At 35.9% G+C, this 20,006-nt stretch overlaps 1 protein-coding gene across 1 annotated transcript in view; it reads left to right on the top strand.

Moving 5' to 3' along the window:
• Positions 1-5,869: 5,869 nt before the first annotated feature.
• LOC111051910 (GATA zinc finger domain-containing protein 14-like) overlaps positions 5,870-20,006 on the top strand; it is a 38,755-nt gene continuing 24,618 nt past the window's right edge. Inside the window, exons 1-3 of the mRNA XM_039432733.1 lie at positions 5,870-6,015; positions 7,383-7,544; positions 8,699-8,931. Of these exons, the coding sequence (XP_039288667.1) occupies positions 5,903-6,015; positions 7,383-7,544; positions 8,699-8,931 (508 nt within the window). The 5' untranslated portion in view covers positions 5,870-5,902. The remainder of the gene's footprint in view (positions 6,016-7,382; positions 7,545-8,698; positions 8,932-20,006) is intronic.

Genomic DNA, 20,006 nt, shown 5'->3' with positions numbered 1-20,006 from the left:
GGGCGAAAGTTTTACGTGACAACGACTTTGAGTGGTAAAATAATTTTAATGTGAATATTCATTCGTATAGTAGGAAGGATGAAATAATAACTCACAATGATAGTGAGTGAGAGGCACGCGTCCCTTCCACCCGGGCCCGCGCCCGCCTAAGTGCAGGGACACACGATCCGGCGACATCGCCGTCCGAAGCTTCGCCGTCCGGTTGCAAGAAGTGCACAGGAAGGCATGAGGCAGAACACACGACGCCGGCGACGGCGAAAACGCCGGCCCGGCGAGAAATTGACCCGGCGATATCGCCGGGTATTCTCTACTTCGCCGTCCGGTTTTGCCGCCGGAAAGCAGTAGCAGGGCATTGTACTATATGGAGATGAACACACGACACGGCGAAAACGCCGGACGGCGCTGTCCCCACCCATGCCACTTCTTTATTTATTAACATTTGTAAAGTTACAAATGGGTAGGGTAGGGTTACAAGGGTAGGTTACAAGGGTAGGGTTGTAAGGGTAGCTGCTACGATATTTTTCTTCTGCAGGGTTTGCAACACTGATTCAACCCTGAAAAGCCTGGAATCTGGGACCGATCTTTAGAAATATACAAAGACAAAAACAAAACCAGATATAGCTGGCGGCAAATTTATTCTGTTCTGAATCCTGACTTTGAGGAATTGGAAGAAAGCGAAAGGAAAAACTATGGTTTAATTATATTAAGGGGAAAAGTGGGGGGCTTGAGACATTTTTCATTATTCATGTATAATTATTGCAATTCTACATTGCAGAATTCCACTATTTATCTATTGCATTCTATAATAATATTATATTATCTTCATCTCATGTGTATAAACGTTCGTTAAAATAAGAATATTATAGTAAAGGAAAATATACAGTATAAATAATTATATATAATATATATTACATTATATTAAAAAACTTGTTCTGGTCATCCCTGAGCAGCAGAAATAGAGTATAAAATGCACCATGGAACAGTCTTTTTTCTACTATTGGATGAACTCAGATGCTTCTGTTTCTGGTGTGCTTCTTCTTTCTCCTGTGGTGGAGCAGAGATATCGCAGCCAATTTCTTCCGTCTTGACAGTGTCATTTCTGAACAGCGACTGTCCTACAGGAAGGAAATATTCATCCCCAACAATAATAATAGGAAATAATTGCCGCCGGGCCCGGCGAAAACTCCGGACGGCAGCTTCGCCGTCTGTCATGTGTTCTGAATGCTAATTGCCGCCGGGTCCGGCGAAAACGCCGGACGGCGATGTCGCCGGATCGTGTGTCCCTGCACTTAGAGCGAGAGAGACAACCATTGACTTGACATTTTGAAGTAGCGGCGCAGTCGCAGGAGATTGCTTGCGGCGCCTGCGCAGGTTGACTGCTCCGTTTCACCCTCTCTCCAGGTGAATGCTTTCGGGTTGCTGCAGCGTTGCTCGCCACTGCTCCTATTCGTGCTCTTTCCAGACGACCGTGAACCGAAACGAACGCTCTCACTCGCTCTCATTGTGAGCGCATAAATTGGGAACGCAGTTTCTTGAAGTGTCTCCCGGCAAACCAATTTATAAGACGTTATCACGTCAAAACCAGATTATATTGGTAGGAAATTTTATAACAAGCTACCTCAAATCTTGAAAAGTAATGATGATTTGAAGATTTTCAAAAAACAAATGAAAAAATATTTAGTTGATAGAGCTTTTTATAGTGTACAAGAATTCCTTTCAAACCTAAACTAGGTTGAACTATTTAGTGTTAGAATTATTATGTAATAACATGACTTGTCTTATACTCCATGACTGGAGTCTTTAGGACGTAATCTAAAAAAAAAAAAGAAGATAGGTATGATTGGGGATCCTTTTCGAATGATAAAAACAGGTTTCCTGTCGCACCCAAATTTCTTCCGCCATTTTGGAACCACTATTTTGAATACAACTTCTTTTTTTAATTGAAAGGTGGTCATATGATACAGGATTTCCAGAGAAAAGGTATGGTGGAAACCGCACAACGATATCTCAAACCTTTCAAAATTTATTCTCATTCATTTCCTTTATTATAGTATAGAAGATGATAGATGAAATGGATGATATATCCATCTATCTATCATCTTCTATACTATAATAGAGGAAAGAACTGGCTTAAAAACGTATACACACGTGTATAGAGGATAGGGAAATTATGTTTGATGCATCATCACATCTGAACTACTGGACTGATTTACTTGAAATGCTGCTTATAAATTCTTAATCAACCGAGGATTCTTATAGGTCTATTTTCAATTCTTCTGGATTTCATCACATCAAGTTTTAAAATAGACCCTTGTGAAGCACGGGTTACCTGCTAGTAATATTATTATATAATGATGATGATGATGGTTCACAAACTTGACTGGAATGAACATAGACATTAGCTTATGTATGATCATGTTATGTGTGATATGTTAGGCCGGTATTAGGCGGTAATAGTTCTATGACATGAAAAAATGATTTTGTACAACTTATTTCCAAAGACCTTAAAGAGATAATCTTTAAGGTCTTTGCTTATTTCATATGATCTGAATATAACAGAAATATTACCGTCCAATAGCGTCCTCAAGTTAGTTTGTTATTTTTTTGACTACCTATCATACTTTGCCAGTTGCCTTCTTGTTCTGAACTTGGAGATATTGTAGATACTAAGTAAATAAGTACTGTAAGCTGGTATCAAAGAAACGTCAACATTAACTGGTTTTTCGAGTTCTTTGTTCAAAATAACATAAAAATCCAATCTCTAAAATCATAATTTTGCAGTTACGGTATGGCTTTTTAACTTGTAGAGCACTTGTAGGCCTACGGCTAAGCAGTATCAACAATGTAACTGAGGCTTCAAGTAAAGCAATTCAAACAGTTAATTTTATGGATGCATAACAACTGTAATACGTACATTTAAATGCTCAATAAAAATTCAATGTAGTTATTATTAAATATAACTGATTTGCGCCTTGTATTTTATGCAAGTTCCCATTATAACAATAGGGCCATTCAGATTTCCCGCCGCTTCTTGCCGCTCTCTGTCATGGCTGCCAATGTTCAATTCCGTAACAGGAATAGTGGCCACTCAGCCGCTCTATAGTTTACAATAATAGCTCGTTTGACTAGACTTCCCAGCGTGTCTATTCTATAACTGGTCTAAGGTTTCGTCCAACATCTAAAGCTGGCCACTGACGAGCGTTCCAACAAGCCAAATGGCACGGTAGCGTGCCATTGGAACGACGTGAATGGTGAATCGCGCTCGTATTTTGGTGGAGCGACGAGGCTCGATGGAATTCCAAACGGTTGAAAATCCATCGCGCCACGCCAAACCTACGTCACTCCAACTCCTCGTGAATGGGGAATCTCGATGGCATGCTGGAACGACGGAACGACCGTGAATGTGGAAACCTGTGGGTTGTCCCGTCTCAGTGCGTGTCAGACCGTTGACTTGGAAGGATAGATTGCTGTTTTGCTCTTGTTTTGATTGTTGTTTTGTTCTTGTGTTGTTGTGTTGTCATGAGTTCGAACCGGGATTTTGTAATCTCTGTGATCGAGATGTACAGGGATCATACCTGTTTGTGGAAAATAACAGACCCTGGTTACCATGACAAGGTAAAAAGGAACGCTGCTCTGGAGATGATCCTTGATTTTTTTAAAACTGTTGATCTCACAGCTACAAAAGATGTAGTTACTAAGAAGCTCAACTCGATGAGAGGCTCATCGGTGATATCGCTGTGATGAACTTCAGCTCTTCATAGTTCATCCCGGTGGCCAAGAAACGTAGAGTTGCAGCCAACCTCTCATGGGGAGTAATGCACTGTCTCATGACTGTATCTTTCTTTGTAATCATCGGTGTTACCAAACGAAGTAAATGGTTGTAGGTATCTTCATCCATACGCAAATAATTCTTCCAGTCCGAAGGTTCGACACTAAGATCTTGAAATAAATTCAGATGCGTGTGATTCCGCCTATTTGAAAATAAACGTTTCACCCATTTCCGTTTGGGTTTTTTTCTTTTTACGTACAAACACACAGCTGTTGAAATCAGGAGAAGTTCCTCGTCCATACTTGATCACAAACCATCAACTACTGGAGTGATGGAATGGAGTGCTCGTGAATTGACCCACAAAATATTTACGGATTTGGATCGTTCCAGCTGGAGTGACATCGCGCCGCGCCACGCCGTTTGGAATGCTCGTCAGTGGCCAGCTTAAGGTTGGGAGCCAACATCTATTGCCATATCACCACATCGTGACGTCAGCATCGGATAGAAAACGCAATGAATCGCTTTAGTGCGGGAAATTTTTTTTCTGCACTCCAGATTTGCAACATGGCAACGCGAAATAGTTAGTAGGTTATATGGAGCACCAGTGTAGCAAAATCAAAATGAAGTTGGTAACAGTGACAGTGGTATAGTGTTGTGGTGCACGTTATTAGTTATTTGTGCAACTAGTGTGCAAAGTGACAGTTTGCTGCACCGAAAGAAACGTTTATGCCTGAGCCGTAGGCGAGGGCGGAATGGTTTCTTGAGTGCAGCTGAGGAACTTTGCGCATGTATTTCACATTTAATTTTTCATACAGTTACCATTGAATTTATGAGAAGTGGTTGATTGAATGATTATGGGTAAAATGATGGCTGAAATCCATCAAATGTTTGTGTGTGTGTGTGATGCTGTTATTAATAGCAACCTTAATTCATTTAATTATCCAATTGAAGTTGAAAGTTCTCATTTTTATTCATTCAAGAATCAGAAAAAAAACAGATGGAACATAAACTTCACATTCAAAATACACGCCAACAGCTTGTTGGCTGAACCGAGCTGCAAGATGGCTGAACACAACAAGATGGCTGAACCGACAAGCGCGCGACCTAGCGGGAAGAATCGTACCTAAGTTTGTTTCATCCAGCTAAAAATGACTGAAACACGATTCAGAAATTTAGACTTTTGCTCAAATTAATGAGAAAAATACTCAAAGTAAACTGAAAAATATTTATAAAAATAACATAGACAGCAGACAATATTTATTGTAGTATTGTTATGTTTTTTATTATTTTTATTTATATGAATATCGAACGGTAATCATTTAACCTCAAAATTCGAATTTTATAATGTATATTTGCTACTTTTCTCATTTCTTGGAGTTGAAATAATAATTATCAATAGAAAAGAACTATTATTTATTATTAAATGATGAGAATTTGTGAATGATTATTATTTAATTATGATTTAGATGAACATTATTCTTGTTTTGGATTTCTAGATTGAGATTTTATCATAAATGTAGGGTAGCCATTGAAATGATTCTCATCTAAATCTACCCACAGTCATTTTTACCAACTTAATTTTTGTTTTCGTGCACTAATCCCCCATATAACCCACCAACTATTTTGTGTTGCCATGTTGCAAATCTGGAGTGCAGAAGAATTTTTTCCCACACTAGAGCGGAAAAGTGAATCTTTGCGTTCTGTAATCAGTGCAGGAATCGTCACTTTTCAAGGTAACTGTAGGAAAAATAATATTAAGGACAAGGAGGACAGCCACCACATGAGTGACAACCGCTCCTTCATTCAAACACTACTACATTATTCAATTTGACAATAAATTAAGGTTTGTATTAATAATAGAGTTACACAGAAAAACATTTGATCTATTTCAACACATACCGTATAACTTTTCTAACTAATCACTGTAAATTCATCTTCTTTCAAAGTTTGATACTGATGAATATTTGGACTGCCTAGAAGAAAAATAAAATGTTCAGTAGGCCTACCTATTGATGTATAAATGTTTCAAGTTAGGACAATGTTTGATGTTTTTTGTAATTTACCTAACTCGTAATAACTCAAGTAAATATCATGTAATCTATTAATAATAATTCTGTATTATATGTTATAGGAATGAGCTCCAAATTATCTAAGTCAACCCCTACCTCTAAAGCATATTCGAAAACTGCTCTTGATTGGTTTCTAGCAAATGCTTTATTTAATGAGATTGACGACGAAGACTACAGGTCAGTTTCCAAACAACTCAAGTTTCAAATTTTATCTTATTTTAAAATGTTTCTACTTTTATCAGTAATCCTTTTAATTATACTAAATGTATATAAATGAATGTAACAGCTGAAGTTACATACAAAATTCCTGTCAAAATATTATGCCAATGTTTTCAATTTGAGAATACCGTATTAAGTTAATCCACTATTTTCCAAGTATCAGTAAACCGGGGTGACTGTCCCAATTTTTGGGAGTTGAGATTATAAACCGCTTGCAATCAATACTTGAGTTGCAACAAATCTCTTGCAATATTTTTTATTGTATTCTGCAATGTTTGAAAAGTATTTTTATTATAAAAGTTCATATTTTTCTCCACTTTAACAAAGATATTATATATTTTTTGAAATTAAGAGACAATGTCAACCAGGGGTTGGGGTGACTTTGTCTCACTTTGGAAAACATATGGAAAAACGTTTATTTTCAAGAGTTAGACAAAGTGAAATCAATTATTATGTAACCTTTAAAATGAATCATGACATTAAAAACAATAATAAAATCCACTTCAAAAAATCACAAATTATTTTTTGAAAAATATTCTAGATTCTGCTCCCTGAAGATCTTTTTTAGCGTTGAGGCATGTTGGCTGTAGTTGCAGAATCAGATAAAAATGAATATTAAGATCATATTAATCTCAAGCAAGGTGATTATTTTGTTTTATTAGGTAGAATACATTATATTAATCATACTTTGAATTGTATTTGCATCATATACTGCATAATATCTCAATTTTTATACTGTGTATTTGTATTTACCACTTTGTATTTAACTAGTAACAGAACCCTAACTATTTTAACAATGGATATTATAGATATACCAATTGAAATATAATAAAAATGCCAAAATAATAATTTACTCACCGATATCATAAGTCTTTTAGAAATAAGTTTTCTAATAGGAAGATTTCCGACAACGAAATCACAAGATGAAGCAAGCAGTTTGGTTTTATGTCGATAATTCAACTAATATATCAAGATTAGACAAGATATCAATATAGTAGAACCTCGATAATGATCAGGGCTACGGGTATCAATGTTGAACATCGATTTCGGATAACAGAGATCGGAGATAAACTGAATTGAATATTTTTCCGCGAGGTTGGACAGTCGATCGTATTTTATAATTTACAATATCCTATTTCCTATCAAATAAAAAATAGCAACTCAGATAAAATAATTGATCAAATAATAATAAAATCCCGCCTGTTTTTACTCACCCAATATTTTAAAATTATTTTTAATGATTCAAGCTGAAAAATTATTTTAAAGAAAACTATAGGATTGTAGTGAATGAATTATTACTAATATGACTAAACATATATTTGCAGGAGTCTTGAAGAATTGATTGTGAAGAAAGGCGCTGATCCCAATGTTATCATTGCTGAGAAAGGGATTGCTCCCATTCACTTGGCTACAGGCTTAGATGATCAAGATTTCTGCTTAAAAACTCTGAAGCTTTTTCTTAGCAACGGTGGAGATCCAAATTTGAGGTGAACTATTTTCAATAATTGGATTTTGTATCCTATAATTCGCTCTACTTAAGCACTAGCCTAATTTTCGGTGACTATAGTCTGTGTAAAATAAGTTGAGACTTGGCCCTCCATCCGAAGAAATTACAGGGTTACCTCTCTCTTCTCTCTTGGGTTAACAGCCGTAGGGCTGGTTGGCAGCAGCTCTCCATGCTTTTCTGTCGTCCGCTTTCCGCTTCAGCTCGTAGTATGATCCACATCACAGGGTTACCAATTCGTGTAAAATTGCAACTTCCTCAAATATCCAATTCAACGTCAGAATTGGATGTAGAATATCATTCCCGATATCCTAGTAGTGCAAAAAAGTTTCAGGGTTGAAGGATTAAAAGGAAATTCAACTTTTATGATAAAATTAAAAACATCGCGAATTTTTTTTTTTTTTTTAATATCGCTTTTCTCAGATTCATGGGGCGTCGTAATGCGTAATAATTTTATAACATAAACTGGGAGAATGTCTCCTTTCTATTAGTGTCTGGACCATTTCTATCCGACCTATAGTTATTTTTTAATTAATGATTATGTTCGTCAATGTCGAGACATTTCGAGCAGAAAACATGAAATTTTCGGCATGCTGGAAACTTTTTTGTTTCAAAAGATAAGTACGTAGTAAAAGTGAAAAAGTTTCTCAGAAATTATTGAAATTATTTTTAAATTGTCAAACATACTCTGAAGAACGTATTTTGGCCTCTCAGGAGTTTCAAAGTCAAGGATAGCGTCTGAATGGTGTGCCACCATATGCTATCAGTAGCTGGGATCAACGAAAACAAAATACAGAACGATTGAAAAATTCAGCTACTGCAAGTCACATGATTATAAATAGTGAAAATGACAACCTCGCCTCGAATAATCCAAGCAGTGTTTCATTACAGCCTTTCTAGAGGCGTCATTACGACGCCCCATTGTTTTGAATAAAACAATCCAGTATAAGGTTTCTCTGTCAATGGGTATCAAATGTCGAATCCTCTTTCCACTCTAATGAGTGCTTAGCTATTTTTGGTAAAAGCAACATGTGAATAATTAGATCAGTAGAAAGTTAACAGTGACAATCATTAGTTTTGTAAACGTTTGTTGAAGCAAGTGGCAGTATTTCTCCATTTTATTTGTTTTTTAATCAGGTCGTGTGATGGCATGACACCCGTCCATATAGCAGCTGCGTGGGGTCGAATTGCTATCCTTGAACTTCTTCTACAGCATGGCGGAGATCCGTGGATTCTGGACAACGAGAACAATAACGCTTTCAGCTATGCACATGAGGAACAGCACTGGGAAACGTGGCGTTTCCTAGATGACTATAAAAACAGTATTATCTTCGAGAAACCTGACAAGGATCGCTATAGATTGAAATTGGGTAAGTCGAATGTGTAAATTGCTGACTTTTACCAATATATTTATGAATTTGGCTCCGGAATTTAGCTCTCATATTAAGCACCATACCACAGAAGAATGAACACCTTTTTTAAAAAACTTTTGTTTTTACTCCGTGCCGATTATTGCTTAAACAATGGAACAGAGGGTAGACTAGTTATACCACCACATTATCTCATTGTTTCCTATCGGACAAGACACACTCGGCCTTCAGTATCGCAACCAGTCCTAAATGTGGAATAGGACTTACAGAATTTTATATCTTCGTTATTTGGTTGGTAGGAATTGACTACAAATTTAAAATCACCATCTATTTTTGATTTTTTTTATTTTTGAAAAAAAAGTTTGAAGTTTATGTAAATTTTAAATATAAATGGTTCAGTCACAAGAATAAGTTTGAAATAGCTGCGGCCTTATAGGGAACAACCTTTTTCTCGTGACTGAATCATCTATACTGAACATAATTCATTATCATCAAATAAATATATGCATTAACTCATAAAAAATGTCTAATATCATAATCATACAATGTCTATATGAAAAAGATAAATATGAATGTTAAATATTGAAGACTATAAAAAACTAACAGATTTTGGTGATAATTTTGCTAGAAAAATAGTATGTGAAGGGAAGGAAATTTGGCACCTACTTTCTTGTCCAGCGAGGGTCTTTCAGGGCACAATAACGTTGTCAGCGGTGGGCTTTTGAGACAGTGAGGGTCTCCACGTAGACTGCACGGTCTTGTTGAAGAGGAATAGAGACAGCACGGGTCTCGAGCTAGCTCACGGAGCCGGCATAGCGTACAGCCGTACAGCAGAACGTCTGAACGTGCACTGAGTCATAGAATAGCGAACTACAATTGTACCATTGTTCTTCACCCTTATCGCAAATTGCGTAATGCCAGGAACGGGTGGGAAATGCGAAATAGAAAGAGAAATAAGAGAGAGAGAGAGAAGTAGGATTGAACAACGAATTTCTCGTGCCAAAACCATGGAAATTTGTTGTGATGAGTCTTTTGACCAAAATTTACAAACCAATAATATTTTTAATTTTAACTCAATTTATATGGGGACATGTATTGTTGAATGTTCAACTCGAGCGTGGATTTAGCTGAAATTCTAGTCATACTTGCAATTTTGAAAACCTTTGAAAGCCATTCATGTATCTATTTATAAACGTATTTTTTTGCAATACTGTAGGATAACGTTTAATATTTGAAGCCATTTCACAGTTAGATCATTCTCAATTTATTCCATTATTGCATCGAGTCATAAATTCCCAGTCTGTATATTTCATTGAAATCATTCTTTATTAATCAGATAAAGAGTTTAGTTTGGCTTTGATCGATAAGGAACTATATACAACATCATTATTACAAAGTTGTAAAGTATTATTATATTGTAAATTATCATTATTATTATTATTATTCATTTCATTCATCACATGACAAGTGAGTGTTTATTGCAGTCGAAGTCGGCCTTTGGCAAGACTTTGGTGCATTACTAAACTGAAATGTTCAAAAATGATCTCACAATGGATGCTGTGCTGAGAACAACTGCTTTTTCCATGGCATATTTTGCACTTTTCGATATTCCCATCTGACAAAGATTTGCTTACACGTTTCTAGTTACAACTCCAACCGTGGAGATAATGACAGGAACAATTGTGACCTTTTCTTGCATCCAGACATCCTTGATCTCAGCAACCAAGGGAAGGTACTTGGAGACCTTTTCATTATAATACTGGTCCAAGTTGTGGCAGCATGGTATGCCAACATCTATTAGTGTTGTTTCCTTGGCTATTATTATTATTATTATTATTATTATTATTATATTATTATTATTATTATTATTATTAGTATTAGTATTATTATTATTGTTATAAAGTAGTATTATTGCCTGCAGTGATTTCGGAAATCTTTAGTGAAGCAATGCAATATTAACATCTTCAGATACATCTGAACACCTAAAGATTTTGGGCCTCCAAGAAAAATTCTTTCCATCAGGAATTCGGGTGCGGGCGGGACCTCTTAGGAATTAGCGTTGAAATTTCTGAGTGAGCTAAATCGAAATCACCTCTCCAGATCACATCTGGGGTTGCAACCTGGAAATTAATTTCCACATAGGGACCCATCACCTCCTTTGACAAGTTCAAAAAATATGAAAAGTCCTTCAGAAGAAAATATTACTCCTTTGCTCTGCGGACCAAGAAGTTTGCCATCGGATTGGGTGGATAAACAGCTGAGAGATTGTTTCAAAGATGAAGTAGAACTTAATACTTCAAGAAAGATCAATAAAAGACGGGAATTAATCTACTTTGCAACACACAACGTGAATTCTATCGTCAAGGTTGGAAAACTCAAGAATCCAACTGATATACTTCATAGACAAAAGATACAGATTGTGGCTCTTCAGGAAATGCGCAATACTTCACGGGATTGTTTCGAATCTGAGGGATATAGAGTGTATCAAGGAATACCAGGAAAAAAATCATGAATGGTGTGCCAAAGTTTGGTACAGGTTTTATGGTAAAGAACCCTTTTCTGGAGAGTGTTACGGATTTTACAGCACACATTGACAGAATTGCCAATGGACATGCACCAACAAACTGTAAAAATTCTTCTCACCCGGATGAGGTCGAGAATTTTTGGAATGAGCTTGAATAAACATTAATAAGTTCTTCTCGGCGATTTCAACGCACAACTGGGTAAAGAGAAAAATTTAGACATAATAGGAGAGTGGCCAGCAGAGAAATGAATAAATAGAAATGGAGTTCGACTCATAGAATTCTGTAGAAATCATTACCTTATTTTCAAGTCTATGGCATTCATGCGACAACCAGCAAAGATGAAAACCTGGCGTCTTCCGGATTGGAGGAAGGGGGAATACCAGTTGGATCATGTATGTATGGACAAGCATATACATAGAGAGATCTACAAAGTAAAGGTTCTGAGGGGAGAAGTTACAGATTCTAATCATTATCTGGTGAAGATTAAGATAAACTTGACACCGTGGAGAAAACGTCTGAAGAAAACCAGAAGAGTGATCAAACTATAGTCATCAAGGACTTAGAAGTAATAGTCAAGAATTCAGAGAAAAGATCAGTTATCTCACAATAACAGAGCTAGATAGCACCTGCAGAAAAGAAGATCAGGCATCCTTGGTGGAATCAGGAGTGTGAAATAGCTGTGAAGAATCGAAAGGAGGCTTGAATTAAGTTTCAATATCACAGAACTAATGAGAGCTTCTACAACAGAGAAAACTCACAAATAAAATAGTGAGAAGTGTCAAACGGCAATTGTATAGGATGACTGCTTGGAATTGAGGAGAACTTCAACAAGAACAACTTTATACAGTACTATAAGAAGATGAAGAGTTCAATGCAGCAGTTTACACCACCAACTCTCTTGCTGAGTCATGCATCTGGGAAACTGGATCATAATGACAGTGAAAATGCAGCAATCCTAGCCAAATCTTTCTGCACAATTTGTTGAACTGTGAGGACCCAACGAAACTGTTTGATATTGATGAAAACACAGCTATTAAAAAAATTTGGAAAACACACTACCACCGACCTTTGAAGAAGTACAGAGCGCAGTGAGGGAATTGAAAAACAATAAAGTGGCAGTAGAGGATCAGACCACGACAGAGATATGAAAGTTTTCTTCCAGGGAAACCCAATAAATTTTGCACCAGAATATGGTCAAAGTTTGGATTGAATTGAATTGAATTTATTTCAGCAAAATTTACACAATTTACAATAATATTTCAACAGAGCAAATACCCAACTTGAGATATGTAATACAAATGATACTATTAATACCTTATCCTATTCCCTATAATATATATCTATATTATATTTATGATAATAATATTCCTAGTTTAATCCAGTTCAACAATGTTTTAGCATATTTTATTGTGGTATAACTTATCTTATTGCACCCATCCCAAGTGGATTCACTCTATTTAATGAAATATAAGAGCCCACATAGACCTTTTTGGCCTGTTCGTGGGTCAATGAGTCCAGTACTGTGTGATTGAAGTATACATTTTTTTCCTGATTGAACTTAAGAGAAATAAGTTTTTTCAATTTCTTAATCGCACACACACACACACACACACACACACACACACACACACACACACACCACACACACACACACACACACACACACCACAGACACGTTGGTCATCACAAGGTGAACCGCTAGGCAAAAAGATATATTGATTGGGACAAAGAGAATATCCAAACATTAGAAGTAACCAATATCCTATTGATAAATAGATTGAAGTAGCCGTTCACATTGATACATTGATCTTCATTCAGCGTTTTTATCCAATTTGTAATTATTGATTTATATTTTGAGAAACTACATGCGCCCGGCTGACTTATTTCTTGAGGAATGTTATTCATAATAGTGTGGCATAGGTATGATATATTCCTATCACAGGCTGAACGGGTGTTTCGTTGAAGACCCGAGTGATGAAAGCGGAAATGTCTTGTCATGTAATGATGATTGGACTCTGAATTGAAATATATTTTATTCTTGAACATGTACATCAGTACTGATTTAATGAATAGCTGCCTGATTCTGAAAACGTTGAAGACCTGAAACAATCGTACGGATGGAAATCTTCTGCATAGACCAAGGCCAACTTTTATTATAGTTTTCTGAGTCACTGATATTTGATCTAACAACGCTTTGGGTGCACTTCCCCAAAGGATAATACCGTAGGAAATAATGGACTGAATGTACGCATAATACACTGTTCTCAAATGATTTATATTGAGGATTCCCCTAAGCTGGTTGAACACATAAATCATTTTTCTCAGCCTACTATTAAGGTATCTAACATGAGAGCTCCATGTCAATCTATCTATTTGAATGCCCAAATATTTATATTCATAGACAGTCTCTATTAAATCACAGCCACACACATTACCCCAATCAGCCCCGCACGTGTGAACCCTCAATTCCAAGTTGGTAGGGGGAGCACGACTGTCACGCAGGAAAATAGGCAAACACTTAGTTTTTTTTGTATTCATGCTGAGTATATTGATATCAAACCAGCTTTTCAATTGTCTTAGCTCACTTGAAGCTACTCTGCACACATTTTCCCAACTGTCTCCCTCAAAGTAAACAGCTGTGTCATCAGCAAAAAGCATCATTTTACCACTCATATTTACCTGAATAATATCATTAATGTAGACCAGAAATAGAATTGGTCCGAGGGTACTGCCCTGAACCACACCATAATTGATATCTTGGATGCTACTTTCGACTCCTGCAATAGATACCAACTGGCGACGCTTTGACAGGAAACTTTTAAGCCAATCGTGTGCAGCACCAATTATTCCTATGGCCGTCAGTTTATTCAACAACAAATCGTGATCAATGGAGTCAAAAGCTTTTGCCAGATCAATAAATAGTAATAGAATATATTTATTATTATTAATACCCTGTCTCAGATAGTCGCTAAGCTGAAAGAAACAATTAGACGAATTCCGGTCATCCCTAAAGCCAAATTGATTATCCATTAGAATGTTATTGTTTTTAAGGTACTTGGTCAATTGCTTCTTGAAACATTTCTCGATGACCTTAGAAATGAAACTAAGAAGGTTTATAGGTCTATAATTTATTATTTAAATCATTTTTAATGCCAGACTTATAGAATGGAATAGCTTTCGCTAATTTGAGAATATCCGGAAAAGTTCCTGATGTAAAGCTTCTATTAATAATGTGACGAAGAGGAGTAACAGTAGATTTTATATTATCCTTCAAAAGAGATGCTGATATGCCATCGCAGCCAGGCGCAGAACCACCTCGTAGCTCCAAAATGCAGTTTTCAACATCCATCTCACTCACCTGCTGTAAGTCAAACATCGAATTGCATGGAGGGTGATCCATGTCAGGTAGATTAATATTATGGTTGCCTTGTTTTATAACGTCTGCAAGAGATTCTCCAACTTTTGAAAAAAATATATTAAATTTATTGGTAACATCAAAAACCGTAGTACAACTTCCTGTTTGAGGACTTCGGCTGTCGTTACTATTAGTAAGAAAACTTTGTATAGGAAATGAGTTATTCCTTGGATTTACACCCGATATTTCATTAATTGTTCTCCAAAAGGAAATAGTTTTAGAATCGGATAATAATTTATTCCTATAGTAATTATATTTTGTAGTTTTTAATGATCTATTCAATGTTTTCCTATAATTATTGTAGTATAATTTCAATTGTAAATTAAAGGGTTGTCTGATAACAAGCTTACTTAATTTATTCCTCTTTTTAATCGACTTGATAAGCGAATCAGTTATCCAGGGCTTTAATTTTTTTAATTGGACTCTTTTTGGTTTATTTGTTGTACAACTATGATTAATTTCTTGAATTTTCTTAACGAATGATTCAGTAGATTCATTGACGCTTTCTATCATTGTTACATCCTGCCAGGTTTGCTGTGAAACAGTTTCTGAGAATTTCAAGTAATCAATGGAAGCATGGAATTGGAGAGGTTCAAATCTTGGTACATTCTGAGCTTGATTATCATTTTTTATTAAAATAGACGTTACATAGTGGTCAGTAATGTCAGACCGTAAACGGCCGGACGGAGAGCCTCCGTATCAAAGTGCCTGACAAAAATGTGGTCGATGCAAGTCGAAGTGAAGGCCGTCCGCCTTGTAGGAACGTTAACGCAGGAAACAAAACCAGCCCCATAGAGCACATCTAGATATCTGTTACTAATATTATTAATTTGGTCAGTAAGAATATTGCAATTGATATCTCCAGCGATAATCTCAATAGTGTTGTTCAATCTATTCCTCCTATCTATGTATCTATCTTCAAGTCCACTGATAAAATTTGACAGGTTCAAGCCCTGACAGCGATAAGCACATAAAACGTTATAACTCAGCTCGTATTTTTGGCAATCCAATATTAGACAATTTACTCCTCCAACATTAATCTCTTCACAGGATGCATTCAGTTCAGATCTTACATAAATAACTACTCCATCATTCTAATTAAATTTAACTGAAGTACGAAAGCTAGAATATTCTTCCAAGTGTGTTATGTTCTCATCCACACTCAACCAGGTTTCGGTTAAAATAATGACATCAAATTTAAATTCAAGACATTCCAAAAGAACAATAAAATCGTCAAAATTTTTATGGTAGCTCCTAATATTCAGATGTATAACACTTAAATCATTCATACCATTCTCTCTCAAAAATCCAGCATACACACCACACTCATCAAACTCCTCACAACCAACGTGTCTGTAGTCACTCAATTCATCTAACACATTCATTTTTCTTACTGCCGATCCTTTTACTAATATATATATATTTTTTATACATTAGCCTAAATAAGCTCATATATCCAAGTAATGTTCGGTACTTAAGGTGGCGTTGATTAATTACTAAATGAATATAATAATGATAATAATAGTAGTAATTAAAGAAATATATTTATGTATATTATCAAAATTTGATTTACATTTAATGTAAATTATTAAATTTCGAAAAATGTTTCCTAGTAATTGGAACATACATAGAAAATCTCATATTTTATACTGGTTTAGTGATTGAAGGCAATAGATTTAATGATAATATTAAATGATAGGATTACAAAAGTATGCTTATGCTCTTCGATTTCAATTACAAACAAATTTAGCTGGAAAATAATTATTAATTCAATGAAAAGTTAGCTTAGATTGTCATTATGTTTACACAACGATATCCAAAATCATAAATAGAAGTAGATACTATTCTTATATAAGTACATGATAATAATAATGAAACAAGTTCTCAAAGAAATGAATAGATTTGAATGAAAATGGAATGTTGCACTGATAAAAAACCAAGGAATAAATTAATAGAATAGACAATAGAAGGAACTTACATGATATGAAATCAATATACGAAAATAAATATTACAATAGAAACAAAGGAAATTATAAATGCTACTCCCATTTACGACTCAATTCAGATGAGAAAAAAATCAATTTAAAATAATCCTAGAAAATACTGAGTAGTCATAATATTCTCCCCTATAAAGAACTATTATTGTGAGATAACATGCCAACATGAGTTGTTTCCACTTTTCCCTTCACTACAACAACTCTCTTCCTTACTTCTTTGTTGAACAAAGCTAACTCATTTTATGTTTTATAGAATTAAATATATTATTCCATCAATAATAAACTAATTTAAATCACCTAAAAAGTTCCAGTAACACAGTTCATTAACTTTAAATCCTGCACGTGGAAAATAATAACTATAGACAAATAAAAATAGGAAATTATTAAATTATTAAAAACCCAACACGTTTGCATTTATCATAAAATTAACTTAATAAAGAGTTCAAACCGCCACCATTCTGTAACCATGACTTTATCTTGCAACTTACAGTTTATTTCCTAGTTCCTTGTTCAGTGTCGTTCGTAAATATTTTCAAATCATCCTCTACAATAACCCTTACCACTCGACCTTCCGGATTTCTCCTAACAAAGATTTTACCTTCTCTAACCCAAGCGAACGCGATCCTATTTTGTTTCACTAAGTCTCTCGCAGCATTGAGAAGTGATCTGTTAAAATCAGTTAAGTGTTCGTTAATGTAGATTTTTTTATTATCGAATGATTCATGCAGTAACTTCGCTTCAATTCCCTTCATTTTACGAGCCGCATTCAGCCAGATTTTGCGGCAGTTCCTAGACATAAGTCTCACTACGATCGGGGGTCGATGTGGGCCTCCTTTATTATTCAGGCGATGTGCAGTTGAAATGTCCGACGTATGAAACTGAATTTTCAAGATCTCAGCGAGTTTTTGCAGAATAAGATAGACGTCCTCTCCCTTGGTTTGGGGAACACCGATAATCACTACATTATCTTTCCTTGAATATTGGTTGATAGAGTTAATTTCATTTTTCAAATCACAAATTTCACCTTGCATGCGAACATTATTATCCCGCAAAACTTTACATTCATTCTTTAAACTCGCGTACTCTTTTACGGATTTGTTGATTTGTTGAGACGTAACACGTTTAATTCCGATTGAATCATTTCAGTAAGTGACTGCTTCATTTCTGCACTTGGGACTTGGAAGTCTTCCCAATCCACTGGAAAAATGCTCTGATTCACCATATTCACTAGAAAGGCGATTAAACAAATCCTGATAATTACAGAGGAATCTCTCTCCTAGTTTGTACTTATAAAATTATCTCCAGTATTATTTTCAATCGTATCAAAGATCAACTGGAGAAAGAACTTTGAGAATATCAGGGTGGATTTCGCCCATGGAGAGGTTGCCCAGAACAGATCATTACCATGAATTTAATAATTGAATATTATAAACAGAGATGAATGCAGTTTGTGATATATTTCATAGACTAAGAAAGCCTATGATTGCATTCATAGAGATTCTATTCTGAAGATCTTGAAAAATTTTGGACTACACCTGAAATTGGTGCGAATGATTGGTCTAACTCTCACTGATACGACTTCACGGGTGAAATTCAGACAGGAAATTTCAGATTCTTTTGTTATAAGAACAGGACTGCGTCAAGGGGGTGGTCTATCACCTCTTCTGTTCAATTGTGCTCTGGAATTTATTATGCGTGAATGGGAAAAATCGACCCCGAAGAATATTTGTGTTGGAAATCACGTCAAAATTGTCTTGGTTTTGCGGATGATGCTGCTTTTTTCGGGAATAGCCTTGCAGTTGTTGCTCAGCCTTTGAGTTGACCGGACGGTTTCTGTAGGAGTGCTATCTAATCAGTGTTTTTCGTTTCAACTACACAGTGAACAGCAAACTATGACTTGCTAGGTTATTTTTCCTGTGCGGCCGTGCGTTGTGATTTTCTTTTTTTTCTAAAACGGACTGGTTTTTCCACTCTATTTTAACTTATCGTTTTTGGACATTCCAACTAAATATTGAAATGACGAGTACATGTATAACATGCAACCAGCAAATTGGGCGCACGTTGAAATCGAGGATTGCTTGTTCAACATGCCGATCCATCCACCACGGAGACTGTGTCGGTCTCAAGGAAGTCGAAGTTGAAATCCTCCAAAGAAAGTTTTGAAACTGTAAGGCTTGTACAGACACCATCCGTCGGCAAAGAGCGAGTTCGGATTCGAACTGACGCTACCCGCAACAACTAAACAAATAGCAGTGTTTCAAAATCTTTCGTCCAGTGCTCCTGTAACCCTAGATCAAATGAACGAACTCTTAAAAAAAGTTAGTTAAGACTTGTACGAGAAATTAAGTACTGAGATTGCTGCATGTAAGACCCTCATGGAGTCTACTAACCAACAGTTGAGTGATCAACAAAGGCAAATATCGGACTTAACTCTCGAAAACCAACATCTGAAAGCCAGATTGCGCGAAACCGAACTGAACCAAGATGAACTTGAGCAATACGTTAGGAGAAATTCGGTAGAAATTTTTGGTGTGCCGGAATTGGTGAATGAGAACTTTACTGATCTGATTATTGATATTGGGAAGGCGCTAAATTTTACATTGGAACCAACCGCAATAGTTGCATGTCACCGTCTACCAAAATAAAGAATCAACTGACTTCTACGATTGATGTTCGTTGTGTGCGACGTGGGGACGCGGACGCATTACTTACAAACAGGCATGCCACAAAAAAATTCACTACAGAACGCATCAACATGCTGGGTAATACACCAATTTACCTAAACCAATCACTAACTGCGAAAAGAAGGAAGCTGTATGTACGAGCCAAGTATCTTCTAGGAGATGAAGGAGCACTCCGGCTGTGGATAGACCGAGCTTGTAGAGTGAAATTGAGAAGCGAAGATGGAGCTACATTCACAGTGTTGAGAGATCACGAGGACTTGGAAGAGGTTTTGAAGGCCAATGTGTGAGTAGATAAGAACTTGTAATTCGTTGAAGGAAGGGGAGATAAACATTTCACAGAATGCACTGAAATATTCTGGATCGTAATTTTATGATGATAAGATAGTAATAATAATTGAAAAGACATTATCTCTTTTAACGAATGAAATATTCTGTATTTTTTCAACTTTTTTGG

This window comes from Nilaparvata lugens, chromosome 7 (assembly GCF_014356525.2).
Source record: "Nilaparvata lugens isolate BPH chromosome 7, ASM1435652v1, whole genome shotgun sequence".
NCBI classification, from domain to species: Eukaryota; Metazoa; Arthropoda; class Insecta; order Hemiptera; family Delphacidae; genus Nilaparvata; species Nilaparvata lugens.
The sequence above is the reverse complement of the archived record's forward strand: the minus strand, read 5'-3'. Positions and strand labels throughout refer to the sequence as shown.